Here is a 24079-nt window from a genome sequence, read left to right as displayed (position 1 = left end):
CTCTACTGGGCAGTTAGATGGAAATACAGTGTTTATTTTTTTTTTTAGAAATGAAAGACTATAAGAGTGCGGAATTTTGAGTCTCTAGAGCATGTAGCAATAGCCTCAGGCAGTTATTGTTTTGCACGTCATGCCATATTTTCTGGCAAAGCACGCAGCATTCAACCTTTTTTTTTATAGGCAACTGCATAAACGCGCACACACCCATTATTATCTAATCAATGAATTCCCAAGCCTTTTTAACTCATTTCAGTCTTTTTGATTGAACCAACACCACCAATGCATTCAATAACATGCTACATTAACCTGTACATGCATTTCTGTAGTAGGCCCTAAACTTTGGAACAATCTCCCATTGCCTATTGTAAGATCACCCACAATGCTATATGCTTTTTTTTAATGAGAGCAACTTATTCTATTGTTCGGTTCCTATCATTTATACTTTCATGCATCAGCACTTGTACATCATTCTGTGAGCGTAGCAATTCTGCATTTGTATTCTATTCAAATCATCCGGATTATTTTTTTTAATTAAAAGGCTTAAATACAGACTACGATCATCTAAGAACAGGAATGACCATGAAATCTCCATATGGCACTGACAACATAAATGTTTTTTTCTTTCTGCTGGCACAATTCGAATGACTCAAAGGGAAATTCTAAGGCACAATGTACAAGTGGTTTGTTATAATAAACTCTGTACAGAGTGTGAAGCCATTGTAGTACCGGATTATTTCAGGTTCGCACAACAGCAAAGAAGCATGGTGAAAAAGGTTTGTCTCTTTGAAGATTACTGGTCTACTATAATGAGTGAAGTCCACAGGTGTGGTCCCATTTAACGTACTTCATTCAAACTGATTTCAATAGAAATCCACAAGATCAAGAACTTGGCATGGAGAGAAAGATTTCCCCATGCAGAATTCACAATGACTTCAAGTTGGTCTTGTGGATTTGTGTCAATGACCAACAGAAAGCAGATTTTTTGAAGTTTTGAATATAACCACCGAACCCATTATTGTAATTGGTAACTTACTACAAAATAAAGAAAAACAGTGACCCATCTTCCAAAAAAACATGAAGTAACTCATGAACTTGATACATATGTATTGCATATTTGCAGTTCTTCTTCAGCCGTGACACAATCTGACTTATTTATCATTGATGAGTAGTGAAATATTAATTATGACATGTGTTTTCTACAGAGATTACATCATATAGCAGTAGCTTTAGGGATTTTAACATACTAAAAACTCATCTAGTAGTTTAGAGGAGTAAACAAATTTAAAAAGGATACCAGGCTTGTTTATAACTGACATATCACGGGTCTACATACAGAAACAAACCTAACCAACTAAATGGGGATGGAGACAATGGTGGGCAGCTCTCCTATGGGTGGAGGATTGTACTTCTCAACACGCATGAGACGACGAAGAATGTCATCACGGTCTCTGGGCCAGGTGAAGATTTGTGTGCTTTGAAGCCATGAAGGTACGTGGCACTGACAGAAAAAAGCAGACAGAAATAAATGAACGACGAACGTCAGTACAACAGCAGACATGGATTTAAGTGGAATCCAATGGAGCAGTCCTTTGGGTGTTACAATAGTACTGTACAAACAACCACAAATGTCTACTGCTGTTATCGCAATAATGAATCGCAAATTAGTATTTTGGCTCCTTGAGCGAGTACTTGTGCAAACACAAACATCCTGTTCGTTAAGCAATTGTTATCATAAGTTGCAGTTTTACCTTCTTAGCACCAGGAAACAAGATGGGGATGAATCTGTAATTCCTGGCACCGTTCTGAATGAACTCGTTCTGTAACTAAAAGAGACAAGGCGCTCTTATGAGTCAACTGACAAAGAAAAATAAAGAAAAACCTAGATTCCCTTCCAATCAAGTTGTACCTGCTTGTGTATGTAGACAGTGTTGAGCGTTTCATCATTTTCCATGAAAAACGAGGCATTGGTCACAATCTCGTGGTACTTCGGACTAATGACTATGATTATCAGATAGTCTTTCTGTGCATAACAGAACACAAACACACAAAATTAGAAAACTGAATAGACATGAGGGTTCAATTACTTTAGATACCCAGGGAAAAAAACTACTGAAATTAGACATCCAAGGATTATCAGTCTCAGTTGTAAAAAAAAAATGCCATTTATGCTCTTGATTAAAATGACGTTTCAAGGTTATTTGTTTTTCTATCATTATTATTCAATGTTCTTATTTCCCCTCAAAATGCATACCATTTTACATTTTGTTGTATTGTTCCCTGCCATCATACTTTCATCATCTATCAGTCAGGTAAATATATGTTGTCCAATCAAACTGGCTGTATGCATTTAAAAGCAAATATCACTGAGAACAAACAGGAAACACACTGCCTGTGTGACAATGCCACGCTGAACCTTTTCAGTTTCTCAGCTCAAACGAATTCACCCAAAAGCATCCACTTGTGGTCATGAATTCGAAAGGGAATATATGATGGTATGTTCAACTGTATGTCAGAGATCAATCCTTGCCATTTTAAAAGTTTTTAAGGTTAAATGTTGACATTCTATCAGACATATAAAGTCAATAAACTAAAAAATATGAGATTTCTGAGAGCTGAAGACATCCTCAACAAATGGAGAGCACCTCAGAAAAGGTTGTATGTGTTGACAATAAACAGCGATGTTAGTTCTTCCACTGTTTGCAATTCAATAGTCAACAGTGCTGTATAAATGCAACCATTGAACAAGTTATCCCAGCTGTGCCTTGTTCTATTTAGGAGGTCAGAGTTTGCATGTCCTTGAGGATATTAAGAATAACATTACAATTTTTTAGAAGCCAAAGATACATGTGTAGCCTTCATGAATGATACAACGGTGAAAGTCTTTACAGGAAAAAAAAATACATAAACAGGAATTAGAGGAATCAAAAATTGATAACACTATAGGGTCTTTAAACTAGTTTCTTATTAGCATGAATATTAGCCATTTATTAGTACTAATTAAGTACATATTAATGCCTTATTCTACACCCCTATTCCTACCAAAAACCCAAACCTAACAACTACCTTACTATTATTAAAAATCAGGAAATTAGATTATTGAGGGAAAACTAAATATTAAAAAAAATCCCAAATATTAAGCAGCAGTTGATACCAACAATGATAGTAAAAGAACCATTGTTAAAACTGAGCGCCAAATCAGCAAATTAGAATGATGTTTGAAAAATGATATGAAACTGAAGCCTGAAGAATTGGCATAAAATTTTCTGCTTTTCCATCGCATTAATTAACTACATTTTAAAATACAAAAATCACACATTCACTCCTTCTAAACATATATTCCACTATTATTCTAGTGTTATTATTGTGTGTGTTCGTCGGGGAGACCGCTGTGCCATCAATCAAATATTTATTTATTCACTCTGGTCTAATATTGTGATACCATCTCTTTCCCAAAAACCTGCTCCTAAATGCCTAAAACCAAAATCGTTTAAGCTGCTCTAGAGTTTCAGTCATACGGTTCTTTCCTGTAAGTGGTTCTTGTCCAGAATAATCCGCGACGCGAACTAGATCTTCTGCTGTGTAAATCAACTCTCTGAAATACTAGCAGGCCTGGTTTCTACTTACTTCGCTGATGTATCTCTCCATGAAGTCGATTTTACTTATGCTCTTGAACTGTTGTTCAAACATGTCAATCTGCGCAAAAAGAACAAAGAAACCGAGCATGATCTCTGGTAGACCCCATATCAGGAGACAAGCATGGCTGCGAGGCAATGTCTGGTACAGGTTGCCTGTCTTACGTGAGTGTAGAAACCGTTGTGTCTCAATAGGGCGACAAAGTTGATGATCTCTTTGACATGTTTTTCACTGTCTGCTTCATAAGTAACAAACACCTTCCCTGCAATAACGAAGAATGAAGAAGAAGATAAAATCCCTTCCAGAAATATAACTCACGGTTACATTATATTATAGTTAGCGTATTTCGAAGAAGTACTTTAAAAAAAAAAAAAAATTAAAGTACCGTGAGCTACACTTTTTCTGCTGGACATATAGCGGTTTTACCTCATAAGCACTGTCTAATTATTTGATTTTGAAGTAGAAAAAAAAATTGAAACTTATAACAGCCTGATGTTACTGGGACATATATCTTGTTCTTTCATCCAGAGTTGCTCAACGATAGTGACTCTTAGGATAGTCAACACTTACTCTGCTCCAGGCATAGAGGAGCTGTGCTCGGGGTTAGCTTAGCGCGCGGGTGAGGAGAGGTGTGGCCACTGGAAGGCATGAAAGCATTGCATAAATACCTCAAAAAAGCTATCAGAAACCTATGAAACAGTTCATATGCAGTTCAGTAGAAGATTTGCTGTCCCATGTTAGTCGCACGCAAAAGCGTATATTATACATTACCTGTAGGTGAACTCCGAAGCTGATTGTCTGCTGTTTTCAGGGCCTGTTGGGAAGGAAATAATGAGGGGAGGGAGACATAAATCTGCACAAGGCTCAACACTAAGCCTGGACGCGCTTGCCCTTCGGAAACAGTAAATCGGTCATTCACTTGTCCGAGCTGTATCAGAAATGACTTTTTCTTTTGATTTAAATGTTATAGCTTTTACTTAAACTTATTTATAATATGTTACATTTTCACCATGGTATGTTTGTTTTGATTTCTCCACGACTCTCACAGTCTGCGCGAGCCTCAACTGGCACGACTTTGTTACTGTTAAAACATTACATTAGTGTGAACAGAGATTGATAATGTAATAAAAACTGAATCATTCTCGTCAAAGTTCGATGCTTGGGAAAAAAAAAGAAATTCTCTTTCAGTTGTCCTTTTAGAAAATCCACTTATCCCAGACAAGCTTAATGTTGAGCCCTGCTGCATACACTCAAAAAATGTCAGGTTATTTATGATACAGTAACATTTACAAACTGATTTATTTTTCAAACCATAATTGGTCCAACTGAATGATCCGAGTCACACTTTCACTTTACAGATCATGTATATTCCCCTTTATTCATAAATTATAATTTCATAAATTACTGATGCCATTTTCACTAAAAATTTATATTTCTTTTTTAGTAAAACTACATTTACCACCTGCCTTTTGTTAAACTTTTTAAACTGTGCCATTTAGAAAGAAACTTAAGTGATAAGTTAACAATTTTATAATTGAAACTATACTTTTTAAATTAAGACATTTAAAAGGGTTTATTAAAAATATATTCAAAGGAAGTTAATAAAACTAATTTATAAAGAATTTTGAAGTTGGAAAATAAATTGACATGGAAGCTATTACATTTTTTTTTAAATACTAAAATAAATAGTATGTTACATTTGTTTTGTTTATGCACGTTGTAAACAGTATTTTGTATCCTTTACCATATTTTGTTATATTTAGTTTACATAATGCCATTGGTCATTTATTGAGGCAACCAATCAATTTTTAAGGCCACCCAAAGTACATGTTAAATGGACTGTCAGTGGACAGCAAGGTATACTTGCATAAATACAGTTTATTAAAGCATTAATTTAAATCACTTTTTTTAAAAATAATACAAAGATGTTGAAAATGCAGGTACTTATTGTGATTTACACTATACTTTACACAGAAATGCATCTTAATTAAAAATCAATGCATTTAATATTTGTCTAAACTATATTGTGGGTGGTCAGGGAATAAAATATAGGTCTGAGCAGAGCACATGAACTGATGCAATGCTTAATGAATTTGCTCCAAAGTGTACTTTTGAGATTTTTCATCTTATAAGACGGAAGTCACATGTGAAATGGACGCTGGTTGCTAAATCTGACAGTATTCTGGCAAAAATGTATTGTAATTTAATCGGGTTGGCACAGGCTGGATAAATTTCCCGTAAGCCAGATAAAGACCTCTGATAAAGAAGGCATACAGTACAAGGCAATTTTAATGACAATAGGCTTATGAAAGTTGGAGTAATTCATAATGTATCTGACAAATTAACAAGTTCCATGTAACAGAAAGAAACTGACTCACTTATGAGTCATTCATGATAGAACTGAGACTTACGTGAAGGCCAACAGGGCATGTGGTAATTTGGCCTGTAATGAGAGCCCTGATCCATTTGATACACATCCAAAGGGTATTGACTACAGCAGGGCGGCCCTCGGGAGCCGCAGGGGTGGGGAGGCATGCCGTAGCTGTGAGGTGCGAACGCAGTTGGGATAGAGCGCAGTGAACGCGGCCGTTCCAGACTTCCCTCTCCCAGACTGTGCCCGTCTGGAGAGCAAGAGTAGCAGGAATCGGCAGGATAACTGCAGTAATTTCCAGACACCAAATAAGAGGGGAGGTTGCAACTGGGATATTTCACCGAACTGCTGCATACAGAGCTCGAGTGGAGCAGGTCTCTGTGGTGCGGCTCTAGGGTGCTCAGACACGCTTCCGTCTGACTGGGAAAGGGCGTCTGGGGATTGTAGCCAGAAGGTAGACCTAGCGGGGGCTGGTAAGGGCTGTAGCTGGTCTGTGCGGATCTGTAGTTGGTCTTTCTGTCTCTGCAGACATCCTTGTAGTCAGCCTGTGCGCTCAGAGAAGACTCATTTCCAGACATGAAACAGTCGGCATGAGAGAGTTGGGGATCGGTGGAGTCTGAGTCACAGATGGAGTTCTCAGTAGCGACTTTCTCCATAGCTTCGTCGTTCTCTTCTGGAAAGTTAAGGGATTGTAAACTGTACTGGCCAAATGGAGAAATACACCTAGGAAATGAGGGGAAAGATACAAACGCTCTTGAGCACCACAGTATGTGGAAAAACGTAAAAATGAACATAACCACCAAACAATAAATCTAAATATTTAGCGTTAGTAATTACTGAAAAGCCTTAGGTATTTTTAAAACAACTGGTGCCAGAATGAGGCTGTCAGAGTAAAATGTTTAAATAAACAGAGCAATAAATAAAGGCCAGTTTGAGCTTGTGAGTTTTGCTGTGTTGTTGCTATAGTTACATTCCTGGTTAATGTACATGCGGTTTATAGATTTCAAATTCTACTTGCAATTTTTTTTATTTTATTGTATTTAAGTATCTGTATGTTAACGGTGTGTTTTGTTTTTCTTTGATAACTGTTAAATTAGAAACATTTTAAATTCAGTAAATACGGCATCAAATATGTAAAATAAATGATTAAAATAAAAATTACATTTCAGGACAATGCAAAGTATAAAATTCTAGCAACTAGTAAGATGATTAGATATACAATATTATCAATATCCATATATGTGTTAGAATTGCAGTTTTAAATAATTTAGTATGAGCCATGTATTATGAAATTTGCAAGCTCTGGAAATGTGTGGGACTTTAATTTTTCTACATATTAAGTGAGTTTTCCTATATACAGTGTTTATTTGCTTTCAAAACAACATTAAAATAACACAATTTTCTTTATCTAAGGGATAAAAATGCCCCAAAACAAGAATAGGAAACAATGATATGTTTATGTGATACATATAAAGGGTCCAAAACTAACACTGGGAAGCTGCTATGTGCAAGAAAAAAACTGGTTTTGTTAAGCAAAATTGGGTTTGAAGAAAAAAAAATTGGAACAAGCATACATATATATGGACAAAACCTACACTAACAGGGATTTTTTTTAAAAATTGATAAATCATACATAGATATTATTATATCTGCAATGGCGGGACTATCCACATAAAAGCTTCCATTTTTCTGGGTAGGCTTTCCACAAGATTTTGGAGTTTTTGCCAATCATGCCATCCACAGTATTTGTGAGGCCTGGCTCGCAAACTGGGTTGAGTCAGGGCTCTGTAGGGGCCAGTCAAGTTCTTCCACACCAAACTCATCCAACCACTGAACTCTTCAACTATGAAATCAGCGGCGTTGGTAAATTTCATGCACCATGTGCCTCAGCACTCGGTGACCCCGTTCTGTGGCTTTACAGTCTTCTGCCCCGAAGGCTGCTGTTTCGAAATACTTTATTATTTAATTTAATTTAAAACGATACACTTGAAGTTTACAGTCAAATATCTAGTAGAGATTGTCATCGCAACTTAAATTCTCTGCTCTCTTCAGAATGAACAATTTTTATTTTACACAAATGTGTGTGACTATATAATGGCTGCATGATTTTACTAAACAAACGATGTTTTTGATTGAAACGCTGAAAAGTTGTGTTACAAAAGTGTCCCTATTGCCATTAGGATTATGTTGTACCTATATTGCAAGCACCGTGAAGAAGGCGTCATTCTTGTGCCTAAAACAAAAGAGCTGCAGCCATTCCATATCTCCAATCAGCGATCTGAAATTAATAAGATGAACACATGTAACCTTAAATGATTACTCTGTTAAATAAACGACATTTGAGAAAAATAAGCAACCTTTCACTGCTGAATACAGGAACCCACAATTATGCTAAGGGGATTTTTTTTTCTTTGTCTCTCTAGCTTGGCTCAACTTACAGTATGAAATTCAGCACACATTACACATCAGCGGAAAACACCCGAATATGTTGTGGAAACCAAAATGAGAACTGGGAAATCACAGGTAATTCAGGCCGTCAATATCTAATGCACAAGTGAGGCAGAGAATGTACTAATACTGAAAAACTATATTATACATAATTTCTTCATTGAAAAGAGCGTAGAATACAGTCATACCGAGTTACAAAGCTAAATCATATCATTTTCCTTTCTGAAATGTTCGGTAGATGAATGGTAAAAGTTTTAAAATGTATAAATGAAAGCTTTAAAGTGTATTGCACATTCACACTCTTATATAAAAAAGCAAGCATAGTTTGTAAGCACAGATGTTGTTATATCATAGCATTAAATAGAGGGGATCTTAGTAGCTTTTATTTTAATAATAACGATGATAATGATAATAAAGTTTTGGTTACACTTTATTTTAAGTCCTTGTCACAGTTTAACTGCACATTCAAGTACTGAATAATATTAATCAACTATACACTTGGTTATGGTTAGGATTAGGGTCTGTCTTAGGGTTACCCGCACGAAATATGCATTGCAATATTTATTGCGATATCTGTTATTATAATAGTAAGTGTGTGTACCGTGTAACATGGACACCTTAAAACAAAATGTGTTAACATAAGTAGTAAATATTTCGTCCCAGTTCGCAACTCGCCAAGCTATGTAACAGTCACATGACATCCAGTGTCTCACACTCCAAAACTAACATTTTATAAAAATGAAAATCTTAAATACATCATAAAGACCCCACAGACGAAGTAAAACTCCCACTCAGCTCTCATATGACCTTTTTCGACACATTGGACGCCAGCGTTGTTCGCGACGAACCGCTCGCTTGACGTTACATAAACCACGTACATACCTGATCAGATTTACTCGCGTGAATTATTTCATTTCGATTCCTCTAATATCCGTGTACGGAGTCGCTGGGCATTATATAGAGCACGCGAGCCGTAGCAGTCGAAGAACACACTGTTTGGAAGTTTCTCAACACCTGCGTATTCACACCACAAATTCCGCCCACTTCCCAGAAAGCACATCCTCAGAGCGGTTGTTTCTCTGCCAACAAAACAACTTCTGATGAACGAATTGCTCTTTTGAGTAGCTTCTTTTTAATTATTCTTAAGAACAGTTTATAAAGCATGTGGGAGCCAAAAAATACAGCAGAACTTTGAGATGAGAACAACATTGGCAAGAATACTGACAATAAACAATATTATTAATAATTAACATCATGTATTATTCGATTAGTTTATGTTGTCTGAACAATAAAAACATTTAGCCAAAAAAACAAACCCTAGGACTAAATCAGCATTGCCTGAAACAAGGACAAACAACTCAATGCACCATAGTTAGCTGGAGGTTACTTATTCATTATTAAAAAGTAGCCAAGGAAACTATAAGTTATATCATAGAAATCAGATAACTTTTAAATTATCTTGCACATCAGTGGTTTGGTTTTTAGTGCATTGCGTTTCTAAGTAAAACTGACATCAGAGATCAGACAGCTTTTACATCTTTACCTGGAATTTAAAAGTCTCAGTATTCTGATCATAATTCACATCTCAGTATTTATTTTTTTCCCCTCAGTTTTTTAAAAGACAGCACACGTGAAATCATGTAGAAAAATAGCAAATAATGTCAGTTTTCCATGCACTGGTTCTAAACATGCAGATGAGTGCATAAAGAAAGTAAATGAGTCGGTTTTTGCTGTAAAAATCTTTCCAGAGTGTAAAACCACCACTTTTTTTTTCTCTCTCTTTAAACAGAAAGCAGTGCTTCATTATTTGATGCACGGCGTGTCATTTAGGCGTAACTGGATATACAGGGACAGTCCAGTTCATTTGAAACCCTGCATAGATAACTGGATGTGACTGTGTATAAACCTAAGGCAAACTGATTTGATCAGTCACTTCTAAGGAATGTAGGAGGAGCTTTGTCAACTTAACCTAATTACATATTTAGACACACTGACTTTCCTTTGGTTAGCAAAGCAAGACTCCAACCACTTTTTCTGTACGAGCACGGTCTGGGGGTACTGATGCAACAGATCTCGCAGTTCCTGAAAGAGAAGAAAAAAAAGAGAGAATATTGCTTTCACTAAGTTAATAAATATTAGCATTAGGCAAATTAAAGCCTTAGCTTTGATCGTAATACCTGTGCATGGACAGGACTTTCCACTTCTCCTACAATATGAGTGACACGTGAGCTCATGAGATCTTCCTCATCACCGTCATATGTGCAGAATGGTTAAAGAGTAAACTATCAGCTCGTGCCAACATCAACAGGCTTTCTTACAAATCTGATAAAGATAGGCACGTCGTTGTAGTGTAAAGGTTTGTTGGCTTTGTTGAACGTGTGGGTAAAGATAGAATGTGAAAGGATATGTGAAAAGGTAGCGGGCGAGCTTCTTCTTCTCCGTAGCAGCTATGTTGTAGAAGTAGACATGAACACCTCTCATGAAGTCAGCCAACCCCGGTGAACTCTGACCTTCCTTGAATGTAATGGAGAATTTTGTTGACTTCGTAAGGGGGCTGGAGGAGTGTGGGGACCCAGATGGTGAGGATGCTCCCGGGTCTGAGTGTGAGGTTGATGGAGTAGTTGTGCATGTGGTGGAAGAAACTGCAGATGAGTGTGAAGAAGCACGTTTATAATAGTAGCTGAAGACCAAGTCAAGGATAAAGAATTATGCTCATCGCTGTTTCTAAAGGCCCCGTTAAAGGACACTGAGAGTTTGTTGAGTTCCTTTTGCTAGTTCAAGACATTTTGACTCCGGCTAATTGCTACCTTCAAACTACCATTCATCTATGGAGATTTTGTAACAGGTAGGTGTGCTCTGGGGCTTTGCCTTCCCTGGTGTGGAAATATTTTCTGGTTAATATCTTTAGTCTGTCAAATAAAAACATGAACAAACAGGAGAGCTGCTTCATAATAAAAATTTTGCAAAGTTGCAATTGATTTTCGGAAATAGCTTGACTGAGAGGTAATCTGACCAATCATAATGCCAAATTCGCTGTGTTTTCTGACAAACAAATCGGAAAAGAGAGTAGATTTAATTCTGATGGACTTAAAACTAAAAAAAAAAATCTTCCTTATTGATGTCTTTTGCAATTAAATGAAATATGTTCCAATGTTCATTCATGTTTATTTAGCGCTGTAAGTAATTATGAAAAGACAATTGGTGCATTTGCCACTATAGTGATCTTTTATGACACATTAAAGTGAATTTCTTAAAAAAAAAAAAAAAAAAAAATGAAAGCTGAGACCTCTTCATACTAGAAGTGACGCTGACATTGTTCTCCAGGTTAAATACTGTAAAGCTGCTTGCTCTAAAGCAGATCATTTTATTTAGTGCTATAAATAAATAAAATAAGTAAATAAATGAGGGAATTTGATCAGAATAATTATTATTGGATGCTTTCTTTTTCTCTTTTTTAATTAAGAGCAAAGCTTGACTTTAGTTCATTGTTTTACTAGCATGCAGTTTTTGAGAAAAATTGGGACAAACTTTTTCATTCTTCACAGGTAGGATACATAAATGTGGAGATGCTTTTGGTGGCCAAATGCTTGCGAATGAGTCTCTCCGTACCATACCAATTGAAGCCTTTAGTGGAGTAACCAATCCGAGGCAGATGGACACTTGCTATTGAAGAAAACAGAAAATGTTAACTAAAGCGGCATTTACACGGAGCACGTTTTTCAAAGCTGAATTTCTTGAGTTTTTGAGCATAGAGGTTTTTTAGAATGGTGCCTCTTGCAATGGACAAACATGTCTGCCCAGTGCATGTTTACACAAAAAGCATTCCAATATAAACTTGTGAAACACCCTTAAGGCATAATCATTCATTCAAAATGACAGCTGATATATTAAATACATTCTTATTTGCATTCTCATGCTCTGCAGACATGAGCAAAAAAAAAAATTTTAAAAATTAATTGCATCCAAAATAATACATTTTTGTTTACATAGTATATTTAGTATATTACATGTGTATATTTATGTGTGTGTATATGTGTATATATATATATATAAAATGTACATGTTCAATTAATCTTTTGGCAGCACTACAAAATATAGATGTGGTTTACATCTTTCTGTTAAGCTTAGGGAGTTGCCTTTTCTATGCGCTTTGAAATGAGGTGTTTGGAAACAATTCCATCAAACCTCTACGATAATTAAAAAGGCCGTGCATTAATAGATTTAAACCCAAGCAATTTGTTTGTAAGGTGAATAGAGAAAGCCACGTCATTGCAACCAACTGATTACACAAATGAGAGCCGAGTACCCTTCTTTTGTTTGGCATCTCTGTAGATCTTCTTGAGGCCCTCATCCAAGGCAGTGAGCCGAATGCCTGACAAATTGTTGGCTTTATCCCTCTGCTGAGCAACTATAAGTGCCAGCTAGAGAAACAGGAGGCATAAAATGATTCAATAAATTCATGATTAAAAATAATTAACAGCAGTAGATTAAAGACATAAACAGCTTGCAGACTTACATAGTCTCTTCCACTGAACCTCGACTGTTTGTCATCGATAGGAAAAAGCAAAACATTCCCCAGTTCTAAGTCTGCAACACAATTACCATTTTATTTATACAATTTGTTTACTATCATTAAATTTTGACCCAATCAATTATAGAATGGAATTGATGTGTCTTTAAGTAAGCTGTCATTGTTTTATTTATTTGTAAAATTTACAGTTTTTTTTTTAAACCACACAAAACTAATTTCAAAATAGAACAGCATCATAAAAGTCTATTTTAGAGCAGAACTACAAATCAGCCTTGTTCGTAATTATGTGAAAACATTTTAGTTTACAGAAAGCTGTTTTAACTCAAATGTAAATGCAAGCTTTATAGCTCTGATACCACAAAGTCGGCAAAACCCTCAACTTTCAAACATTACATTAATAGGTCGTAAATCAATGCTGACAGTTTTATGAACTATTAGCTTCCAGGCCTCATAATGAGCTGTGAACTGAACACCGATTTCAGTGTGGAATGTTTGTTTTGATAAAGCATGAGTTAGACCTGTCTCAGCAAACAGGAAAGGTTTGTCACCTTCCATGTTGCCTGCCAACTCGTACTGCTTCTTTGGCTCGTCTGATCTGAGGTCCAGTGCATTAAACAATCCACCTCGGCCCCAGCGTCCAGAATCGTCTACACCAAATACACACAAACACAACACATTGCGGCAAAATAGAAAAAGGCCCCCAATAAAAAGGCCCCATATCTGTTAAGATGTCACGCGAAATAATCGATGTTGACGCTGTCTCTGACAAGGAGGTTTTTAATGGAGACGTACCCACACAGTGCACAATGATTGCATCCTCTCGATCAGCCTGAGGGTGAGTTACATCACCCAGCACATAGCGAATGGCTGTGCGATCCGAATCAGTGGAGCTCCAGCTGACATCATCATCATCCTCATCAGGCTCTATATCCTCACCCTCACTGTCAACTTGCGACAAGCACAGCGATTTGTAGCCACATGATTTCCACCATGCCATCCTGCCGTTGAAGGATACACATACAAACAAAGCTATAAAATAGACATCCACTGGAACATTAAAAAAATACTAGATTTTATCCAACAGAATGCCAGAAAGATGTTTTTTTTTTACTTCTTCTTGTAATTTAGTTCTTCCTGTTGTTTTTTTCTTTCCTCCTGTAGCTTCGCCCTCTTTGCAGCAGTTTCTTGTCTCTTCTGACGTCTCTGTTCTAACTCTGATTCTGTAAGAGGTCTCTTCTTCCTCCCGGGGTCAATCAAAGGCCCAGACAGGGACACCTGAAGAGCAGCAACAGATTTTTGTTTGTTTGTTTGTTTGAATTAAATATTAATACAAGAATTGATACAGTAAAAAAAAAGAAACACTAAAATATTAATTATCTATTCTACATATGAAAAAATTACTGTAATCCAAATATTTACCTAATAACAATCTAAATTTAATTCACATTATACACCACCGTTCAGAAGTTTGGGGTTGGTAAGATTTTTCTAAAACAGGTCTCTTAAGTTTATCAAGGCTGCATTTTTTTGATCAATAAAACAGTACTGTTGTAAAATATAATGACAAAATAAAAATAACTGTTTTAGATTTTAATATATATTCAAATGTAATTTAAGTGATGCTAAATTTCCATAGAAATTACTCCAGTCTTCAGTGTCATCTATCATTCTAGCAAGTAAGATTTATTATTATTATCAATGTTTTGCACCTTAATATTTTTGAGAAAACCCTGATACTTTTTCAGGATCCTTTTAAGGAAAAGAAAGTTTAAAAGACAAGCATTTATTGTTCGTATCAATAATTTACAATAATAGAAAATAAATAGTATTTATAAAATAATAGTAAAACTGATATATACATAAATACGTATATGACCCAAAGTTTTGAATAGTAGAGTAACGATTCAAATAATTTACCCCAGCTTTATTACGAAGTGCACGTCCCTCCTTCCCAGCATCCTCTAGATCAGCTAACTGCTTTTCAAGTAACAGTTCAAAGGTCTCCTCATCCTCTGCACTGGGGTCTTTAGAGTAATCCTTACCCTCGAAGTAGTACATGTGGTCTGGAAGTCAGAAAAGATATTAATGGATCATCTAATTTTCAAGTGCCAGTAACAACAAGACTACTGAACAGAAGCTGTGTTGTACTTTGACCCTCCAAGTCCTCGTCTTCCTCTTCTTCACTCTTATTAAGCTTGACATGCTTTTCATCTGTGAGCCATCGGCCACCTCGAGACTGCCCCAGGATCAGCCTGAGGTCTACGTCTTGAATAGAGCTCTCCTCTGACGACAACAGCTTATCCACACCAAACTTTAGGATCTCACTCAACTAGTTAGGTGGGGATGCAAACGATACATATGAGCATACTGAAAACTGTTAACGTGCAGTTTCACAACAAGGGAAACCACAAGTACACAAACAAAGATATAAACCAGGAAAGAGGGCAAAGTCAGAAACGTGATGAGCTTGAGAGATAACGAAATGTGTCTCTCTTCACCTGAAGGCCAGAAGCTGCAGATTGAGCCTGGTCCAGCAGAGAAAAACGTCCCTCCTCAATCACTGTATCTGTGAGACGTAGTTTAGACGTGGCACGGGAATAGATGATCTCTTCCACAGTATCTCTACCGAGAAGCCGAATGATTTTAACAGGCCTGCAATCAAAAAGAGAATTTATCAACATACACAAGCAGAGTATCCTTAAATGGGGACATTTCATTCATGTTAATGCTGCCATAGAATGAAAGCATATGGTGACCAATAACTGTCAACTGTCAAGTTCCAAAAAAATGAAAAAAAACTAATGGTCAAATGGTAGAAAGGACTGGGATTAGACATTGTGATATTATGATTTTTTTTTTTTTAAATGCCTCACACTTCAAAACTAGATGGAACAATGTAAAATTTGGCTATTGGAATACCTTGTTTGGCCAATTCTATGGGCTCTGGCTGCTGCTTGTAGGTCATTTTGTGGGTTGAAATCACTATCCACAAATATTACAGTATCTGCTGATGTTAGGTTCATGCCAACCCCTCCTAAAACAACAAAAATGTTTGTGTGTAAAAAGACTTTCAAAGAAGTCTCTTATGCTCACCAAGTCTGCATTTATTTGATCAAAGATACAGCAAAACATAATACTGCAAAATATAATTACAACCTAAAAACCTCTTTTCTATTTATATATATTTGATTAAAAAATATATATATATATATATATATATATATATATATATATATATATATATATATATATATATATATATATATATAAATTTTTGATGAAGAGAAAAGTTCAAAATAAAAGATGTAATTGTCAGGGTAAAAATAAATGTTACATTGAAAGTGGGGCTATAATTATAATCTTGAACGGCTGGGAAAAATTGCAGTTTTTATGCATAGCCTCAATATTAATGCATTATCTCTTGTCACGACTTTCAGTTTTCAATTGCATGTGTCTTTTAAAAAAATGCAGATAAGATTTACATCAGCCACATGACAGCAATTTTGTAACCTGGAATGGTATTCAAATATAAAACTTTAAAATTTAGTTACTAATAAAATGGATTTGCGCTGCAGTTAATTATAGAGTGTGATGGTGTGAATCTCAGATTGGCTCTTCCAGACTTTGAACCCACCAGCTTTGGTACTAAGGAGGAATATAAAAACATCTTTGGTGCTGAAGTTTTTAATGGCTAGGTTGCGTTCCTCTCCCCGGACTGAACCATCCAGACGCTCATAACTGTAACCTGCAGAGAAGCAGAAGGGCCCAATCAGAGCTGGCAGTTACACAGCCGGTTGCACATTAACGCACATGCAGCAACAAACACAGGATGTGATACTGAACCCACATCAACTGATCTAGATCAGAGGACTAGATTTCTAGGAGAGCAAGTAGAGTATGGTTACATGAACCTAACAAATTGAGAACGAACATATATACGTTTAAGAATACAAAGCCAATACAATTTCTTTTTAAAAATAAAAATCTTAAGTGAACAAAATTTCAAGAGCGGTAGTACCAAGCGATTCGGGCTTTCACCCTAATTTCATCATTTATAGTATGTTTTGACATTTTTCTGGCTTGATTCCATTAAGATAAGGAAAGTTAGCATTTCGCTGATCTGTCATGCACATCACGAGACCACAGTGTAATAAGTAAAGGCAAAGCCTCTGACACAGCCAAAGTGTGCCGTAGTACCTCTGTATTCCAAGTAATCTTGCAGAATATCCAGCATCCTGGTCATTTGAGAAAACAGAAGAACACGATGGCCCCTGCAAACAGTGGCAAATATTTTATGTCTTTAAATAAGTATAATACATTTAAAGCTACACTACGTAACATCTGGCCCTCCAGCCATTAACATGTAAAGCAGTATGTGTCTCTTTTCCTGTGCATGGACAGATGTTGCTTGAGGCGCTGGTGTGAAACTCGTTACAACTGGACTTTTATCTGTGTATTGATATAAGACATGCAACGACATATTCTATTTCCTGCAAAACATATTCCTACAGCAATATCTTCAGCAATCATTATTTGGGGCATAGGTGTATTTTAGGTTTATTATACTCCACTGGTCAGAAGCTTAGGATTATAATAATTATGATTTTGTCTCTTGTGGTTAAGAAAGTACTTATTTCATAAAAATACAGTAAAACAGTATTAATAATAATACATGATTACATTGCATTGTTACAACTGTTACAATAGAACTTGCACATTTTAATATATTTAAAATTTAATTTAATTTCTCTGAAGGTACGGGTGAATTGCTCCGTAAGAAACATCTCTTATTATCAATGTTTATATTTTTGTGGAAACTCTACTACGTGAACATATCAAAGTCTGTGGTAAGAAAAAATAAAAAAGGAAATTATTGAAATGGTTACAAAAGATTGCTATTTTAAAGAATCTTCTTATCTTAATACTAAATACTAAAAATAAAAATGGAGTTACAGAAATAATTAATGATTCACCAAATCAGCATATAATACTAGAGACAGGAAGGAAACTTTAGCAGAGCAAGACACACCCCTCCTGAAGATAAGCCAGCATGGTGTCCAGAAGAGAGAGCTTTCCACTGGCCTCAACTAAATGCTCCCCCATCTCAAACGGTTCTGGTTCCACACCTGACATGGAAAAGTTTTGAAATAAAGATTTATTTGTGTTTATTTTATTTGAACACAGAAAAGTCACAGAAAGTGATAATTTACCATGAAACATATATGGATGGTTCACGCATTTCCTGAGCTGCATTAAAATGTTCAGAAGCCGGGTCTTAGTGTTTTGATCAGTCCTAAAGGCATCTGAAATTATTAAAACACTAAAATGAACACGCTTTTAACTTATTAAATTTTGACTGTTGTGCTAGGTGATTCATGTTGGGCAAAACTTACCATGGTCTCTCATCAGAATGGCTTTATAGTATTTCTTCTGAAGGGCGGACATCCCATGAAAAACCACAAGTTCTGTCTTCTTGGGCAGGTCGGCGGCCACCTCTTCTTTAACCCTGCGCAACAAAAAGGGCTGGAGCACTTGATGAAGCTCATCGGCTGCAGAAAACAATAACGATGTTACAAACTCCTACACAAGGTCACCTGAGTCCAAATATGAGAATTTACGATCTCTATCCTGTGATAGCCTCAAGCAAATCTGACAGGTGAGTCAAGGAGAGAGAGCATCTATTCTACACCAGTAGTTTTCCTTTGTGATCTGCCATGTCTAAAATTGATCTGAGGTGTTCATTTTGGCACCAAAACCTGTCAAATTGTAATCTGATTGATTTGTGCTTTTGTGATAAGCAGTGAGTCAGCACAGTCATTTTCACCACAAACAGCAATTAAAACACTACCAGTTTTAAAAGCATGACTGTCTAACCAATGCCCTTAAGGTCAATGATGGCAGCTATTGTGGATATTTAACATTTACTGAAACCAACAGCCGGCAGTGTTAACAATGGTGGCAGCAGATATAAATCATATTTTAGCGCTAACAGTTTGATGTTCACACTGAAAGCGCAAAGGTTTGTGCTGCCATACCAAGAGCAGGGTCTGTCTGTACATCTGCGTAGGCACTAACAAAGTCCTCAATGGCTTCAGGCAGAAACAGACTGGGCTGGATGAAGGTGAGGAGGGAATAGACTTCTTGCAAGTTATTCTGAATAGGGGTGCCTGTCAACAGCACTCGGAAACCCACTGTAAACTGAGAAGGCAGATGTCAGATGGCAGTTAATAGCAGGGGAAGGCTGAAAAATTGACAGGGAAGGCTAGGTTTATTATCAGGGGTTCTACAGGCTGACAGTGACTGTAAAAGCAATGAAAATGCAATCGTCTAACCTCTTTGAGGGTTTGGTGCAGCAGTGATTCCTGGTTCTTTAGCCGGTGAGCTTCATCGACAACTAAAATCTTCCATTTCCAACTGTGGAAAGAAAGAGGAAGGGTTTTCTTCTTCAAGAATTGGCTAAAAACACATTCCTTCCATCTTTATTTGACCCTCTTTACTGCAATCTACTAAACAACTTTTATTTTTACTTATTATATAATTTAAAAAATCCTTTCTAAGTGTACTACAATAAGCTAATTGAGACTTGTTACAGAGCATCAAAATGTCTACATTTAAATGTAATGTTAAATATGAATTGAAATACACCGTCACTGAAATAAATAAACTGATAATTATTTTCATGTTATATAGCTGATACACAGACTTTTGAATACTCTCAACTCTCACGTTTTTTTAGTTGTGCTCAGTAAAGACACTTTGATGAGCAAATGTTAATTTGTTTGTTCATGCAAACTGCAAACAATGTTGATTGTCATATTGTGATAGAATTTTTATAATATAACTAGAACTAAATCATTTTGTTTCTGTTTCTTAGAATAAAAGAATGATTAAAAAGTCTTGCTTATTTATTAATAACAGATGTTAACAAATAAGTTAGTCTAAACATTAGAAAACATTGTCTTGCCTGTAACAGCTTAAAAGACTAAAATATCCAGAAAAGGGATATAAGTGGTTGAACATACATAAGTTTTCAAAACTAACCTAACCTCAAAAACAACAAAAAAATTTAAATGAAGATAGCAAACAGCAAAACAATAATCTTTTAACTGTAACTGCATAATTTATTTATGCTGCAATGCATACTGGGAACTCACAATGTCTTAACATTTCAACAATTTGAAATAGTTTGTTCATAATGTGCTTGACTTGTTAGGACAACATTTGAGGTACTTTTGTTGGTCTGGTAAGGGTTTTTGCATACACACACACACACACACACACACACACACACACACACACACACACACACAGTGCTAGGGACATTTTGTTAAACTGCTTTAAATTACTTTCCCCTCACATCGTTATATATACTAAATATATCATAATATGACAAAGCAAAAACAGAATGGTCATACCTTCATGTAATAAAAAAAACTGAAATAAGCACACTTCATAAGTATTCATACCCTTAACTAAATATTTAGCTGAAGTACCTTTATAGTCTCATGTCTTTTTTTGTTTTGTTTGCAGTTGCTGGGACATTCAAAGAGTTGTTTATAAGCCACTTACAGTCATTGTCCTGTTGAAAGGTGAACCTTCTGCCCAGCCTGAGGCTGGATTTTCATTAAGGCTACCTCAGTATTTTATTCTACTCTGATGCGTCCCTCAGTCCCTGCTGCTAAAAAACATAGCGTGACACGGCATGAGGCTTTTACCAGCACACTTCACTTTTGGGAAGATCAGTACCTTTTTCTTTTAAACATTTCGTTTCTTTTAAACATTTGGAATGATTGGAATTGAGGTTCAGAGAATCTTGTTTCTCAGAGTCTAAGAGTCCTTTAGGTGCTTTTTTTTTTTTTTTTTTTTTTTTTTTTTTTTTTGCTAATTCCAAGTGTGTTTACATGTGTCTTCACTCTTCACTGAAAGTAATGCCCTGCCTCTCATATCGGTGTAGTGTTAAAGTGATGTTTATCCTTTTGTAGATGTGAAAAAAGGGTTGAATGAATGCTTTAATAAGGCACTATATATATAAAAACAAACATACACAAACTCAGTGGAGAACAAAATTAGAGAACAATCCATACATAAATTTTATTTTCTGAAATTGAATCTTAAACGTTTGAAATTTGAAGCAATACCAGTTTTACTAACATGTTTGACAAAATAACCAAGGCATTTTAACACCTTTATTTTTAGAAAACACAGTGATCAAAATTAGAGAACTGTAACCCCAACAGAATATTACAACTAAAATCTTGGAAGGTTACAGCTGTCAGATATTAATAGGAATTTTCCCTGCTGTGAATGACTTCAGCACAACTACGGCCAGAGGACATATCTATTTTCTCAGACTGCACTGGGTCCACATTTCATCCACAGTTTGGTAACTGTAGGGCGTGTCTTAGCCGTGACTTTGCTGCCAATGATTCTGAGTTGAGTTTAGATCACTGGGCTGACCGTTCCATCATTTCAGTTTTGCAGTGTGAGGGGGGATTGTCTTGCATGAAAACTGCAGGCTCATTGGGAGAAGGAGGTTCCGATCAACATCTGCATTCTCCTTGCCGACTCCTTCAACTCCTGCTGCAGAAAACATCCCTCTCCACACTGACTTTTTATACACTCAAGGTAAAGTCTTGTACTGAACGTGTTTCCCATCTTACCAAAATAAACTAAACTTTCCCTCATCTCTAAAGTTTATTTTGGAACAGTTCGCCTTTGTCCACACAACATGCGCCTCAGCAGATGTTAGTCTAGCCTTTTGATTCTGTTTTCTGACAAGGCTTCGTCACTGTAGTCAGAGTAGACTTCTGTTAAACATGCTGAGACAGATTTTTACCTTTTGAGCACTGAACTGGAATGATGCCAGTTAAATAGGGTTTGTCATATAATGAAGGAAATTAGCACCAAGTGCCAGATTAAAACTTAAAGCTCATATCTGTTAAATGTTCTCCATTTTTGATCTCTGTTCTTTTTTAAAATATTTGATTAAAGTTTTTTATACTGTGCTTCAGAATAAAATTAATTTATAAAATATACATGAGAAACTGCTCTTCTACTCATGTTAAAATAACATTAAATAGTTTAATCAATGGCCTAGAAATTGTAGGTTGTTCTCTAATTTTGATCTCCAATGTATATCACTAATACAACTAAAAAAAAAATTGTATCACCCAATATCGTATCAATATTGCTGTTTAATTATGTAAAAAAATAAAAAAAATAAAAAAAACCTGAACAGCATAATTGTGGAAATACAACTCTATTGGTTAAAAAAAAAACAGCAAAAAGAAGAATTAAGTTGATTACCTTTTAAGGTAGCTGGCATCTTTGAGGCACATCTATTAAATATGATTTAAGAAGATTTTCTGTTAATCAACAGTCAAGGCAACCCCTCCTAATACGGTTTTCACAGATCTATTCTCTGAAAACAGGTACACTAACCTCATAGGTGGTGAGAAGGACATGGAAGTGCCGGTCACTCCGACAGAGCTCGTTCTGAAGCTCTGCCCTTCTTTCTTTATTCCCAGTGTAACAGACCACACACAGACTGGGACAGAAGCTAAATTTGTGAAGACGAAAAAAGAAAGAAAGGAGAACCCTAAACTAATCTTTCATGTTAAAGATTCAAGGTAGACACCAATTCAGCACTTATATGCTACTGTCTCCATCTAGTGACAGTGACAACACATTGTCTTTCACTTCATGCTGGAATATTCATACATTCATAAAGTGAAATTTTACAGACCTGTATCAGTAATAAATCGACATATCTTTATTACGTAATCTAAACACAAGTCTGATCTTATACCATCATTATCCTTACCGCTCTAACTCCTCTCTCCAGTTCTGCAGAACAGATAAGGGACAAAGCACAAGGAACGGTCCGTTCATCTTAAGGCATCCCCGAGCATATGCCAGCAAAGAAATGGTCTACAGCAGAGGATGACATCTCACTTATCTGATATCTGACATCTTGGAATAAATCTCAGACTTAAAAGCAAGCATTGTAAGCAAGATAAACCCATCCCATTACTAACCTGGCAGGTCTTGCCCAGACCCATCTCATCACCAAGGATGCAGCCCTGCTGGTTCTTCATACACTGTGACAGCCACCTCACTCCATCCACCTGATAAGACCTCAGATGAATTGCTGTTAGGAAGGAGATAAAGGATTGCAGTGTTGTTGCGCAGAAAACTTTTAGAGTATTTCAAACCATACAATGAGCCTCTAAAAACATTTTTTTCACTGGCTTCACAAAACGATGTTCCACGTGAAAAGCCAACTTCTCCAAAAATGTTGCAGCGTGAAATAGACGCCAATTGGCTAAAAAGTTAACGAGAGTAATCTCAAACATCACCGATTGAAAAGTATAATTTCAGATACGTGGGTATTCAGTTTCAATAGTGCTCATTAGCTTGCGACACATCTATAGACGCAGCCCATTGAAACCAAATAATATATTTTTTTCTTACACATAATTTGTGAGACGTTTTCATGCTTAAAAATATTAAATTACATAAAATACTTTATTTGCTTTAAACATATCAAAAGAAGCTCTTAATTCACACACCTTGTAATCCCCATTTTTTCAGGTCACTCTCCACTAATTCCGATTTTTCCTTTTCTGGCATGTTATTTTTGACTGCTCGTAGAAATGTTGACATTTTTGTGTTTTAATTATGTTTAACTTTAGACACTTTATTCAGTCGAGTATTAAAGTTGTAATAGCTTGCCCGCGCTAGAACTTCGTCACGACTACTTCCTGCAACAGTGAGTGGGTGGGCGGGTCCAGGACAGAGGTCGTCCAATGACTAGTCGGCGATGCAGACACGTCATTTAAAGGCGCCATTCTTAAAAAGATAATCATATTTTGCACACGCACGCGTATATAAAGGAAAAACCATAATAGATAAAGATTACCACCAAATGTGACCATTATATATTCACTATTTTTCTACATTATATATTGGAACAACTACTGTTAAGTTAATTGGCTGTAATATGACAACATTTAATAACAGTTAAAAAAAGGGTTAAAACCAGTCACAGCTAATTCACAAATTCAAGACAAAACATCTGTGAAAGAGTTCATTAC

General features: G+C 36.1%; 2 protein-coding genes across 6 annotated transcripts; both read right to left on the bottom strand.

Annotated features, from left to right (window-relative positions):
* Positions 1–512: 512 nt before the first annotated feature.
* Positions 513–9484, bottom strand: traf3ip2l (TRAF3 interacting protein 2-like). Of its 2 annotated transcripts, XM_043241892.1 has the most exons (10): positions 9335–9484; positions 8198–8282; positions 6045–6727; positions 4405–4447; positions 4204–4271; positions 3798–3895; positions 3625–3693; positions 1907–2020; positions 1749–1823; positions 513–1498 (listed from the first exon to the last, which is right to left on the bottom strand). In XM_043241892.1, exons 2-10 carry the CDS (start codon positions 8227–8229, stop codon positions 1352–1354), a joined length of 1329 nt encoding a protein of 442 aa, XP_043097827.1. In that variant the 5' UTR covers positions 8230–8282; positions 9335–9484; the 3' UTR covers positions 513–1351. The 2 variants fall into 2 exon arrangements, with proteins under 2 accessions (XP_043097827.1, XP_043097828.1); XM_043241893.1 differs by lacking the exon at positions 8198–8282 and having other exon boundaries at positions 9335–9470.
* Positions 9485–9565: 81 nt separating this feature from the next.
* Positions 9566–23749, bottom strand: chd1l (chromodomain helicase DNA binding protein 1-like). Of its 4 annotated transcripts, none has more exons than XM_043241888.1 (25): positions 23555–23749; positions 23021–23133; positions 22807–22913; positions 22425–22542; positions 22290–22321; positions 19316–19397; positions 19019–19181; positions 18377–18532; positions 18194–18286; positions 18013–18109; positions 17181–17254; positions 16618–16728; positions 15903–16017; positions 15482–15635; positions 15132–15312; positions 14901–15046; positions 14095–14258; positions 13776–13981; positions 13502–13630; positions 12969–13039; positions 12759–12873; positions 12007–12115; positions 10860–11132; positions 10630–10711; positions 9566–10534 (listed from the first exon to the last, which is right to left on the bottom strand). In XM_043241888.1, the coding sequence occupies exons 1-25, from the start codon at positions 23646–23648 to the stop codon at positions 10412–10414; spliced, it is 3108 nt and encodes a 1035-aa protein (XP_043097823.1). In that variant the 5' UTR covers positions 23649–23749; the 3' UTR covers positions 9566–10411. The 4 variants fall into 4 exon arrangements, with proteins under 4 accessions (XP_043097823.1, XP_043097825.1, XP_043097824.1 ...); XM_043241890.1 differs by having other exon boundaries at positions 10860–11094; positions 12062–12115; XM_043241889.1 differs by having other exon boundaries at positions 13532–13630.
* Between the last annotated feature and the right edge of the window lie 330 nt (positions 23750–24079).

This window comes from Puntigrus tetrazona, chromosome 6 (genome assembly GCF_018831695.1).
Source record: "Puntigrus tetrazona isolate hp1 chromosome 6, ASM1883169v1, whole genome shotgun sequence".
NCBI classification, from domain to species: Eukaryota; Metazoa; Chordata; class Actinopteri; order Cypriniformes; family Cyprinidae; genus Puntigrus; species Puntigrus tetrazona.
The sequence above is the reverse complement of the archived record's forward strand: the minus strand, read 5'-3'. Positions and strand labels throughout refer to the sequence as shown.

What these genes read in the sequence shown, in the direction of transcription:
- traf3ip2l (XM_043241892.1), bottom strand. Translation starts at nt 8,229, where the DNA reads ATGACGCCTTCTTCACGGTGCTTGCAATATAG. An exon ending in TCACGGTGCTTGCAATATAG is followed by an intron (nt 6,728 to 8,197) that starts GTACAACATAAT and finishes CTCATTTCCTAG; the next exon opens with GTGTATTTCTCCATTTGGCC. An exon ending in TGTTTCCTGGTGCTAAGAAG is followed by an intron (nt 1,499 to 1,748) that starts GTAAAACTGCAA and finishes TTTTTCTGTCAG; the next exon opens with TGCCACGTACCTTCATGGCT.
- chd1l (XM_043241888.1), bottom strand. Translation starts at nt 23,648, where the DNA reads ATGTCAACATTTCTACGAGCAGTCAAAAATAACATGCCAGAAAAGGAA. An exon ending in TCCTTCTCACCACCTATGAG is followed by an intron (nt 22,322 to 22,424) that starts GTTAGTGTACCT and finishes CATATTTAATAG; the next exon opens with ATGTGCCTCAAAGATGCCAG. An exon ending in CTGCAGCTTCTGGCCTTCAG is followed by an intron (nt 15,313 to 15,481) that starts GTGAAGAGAGAC and finishes CCACCTAACTAG; the next exon opens with TTGAGTGAGATCCTAAAGTT.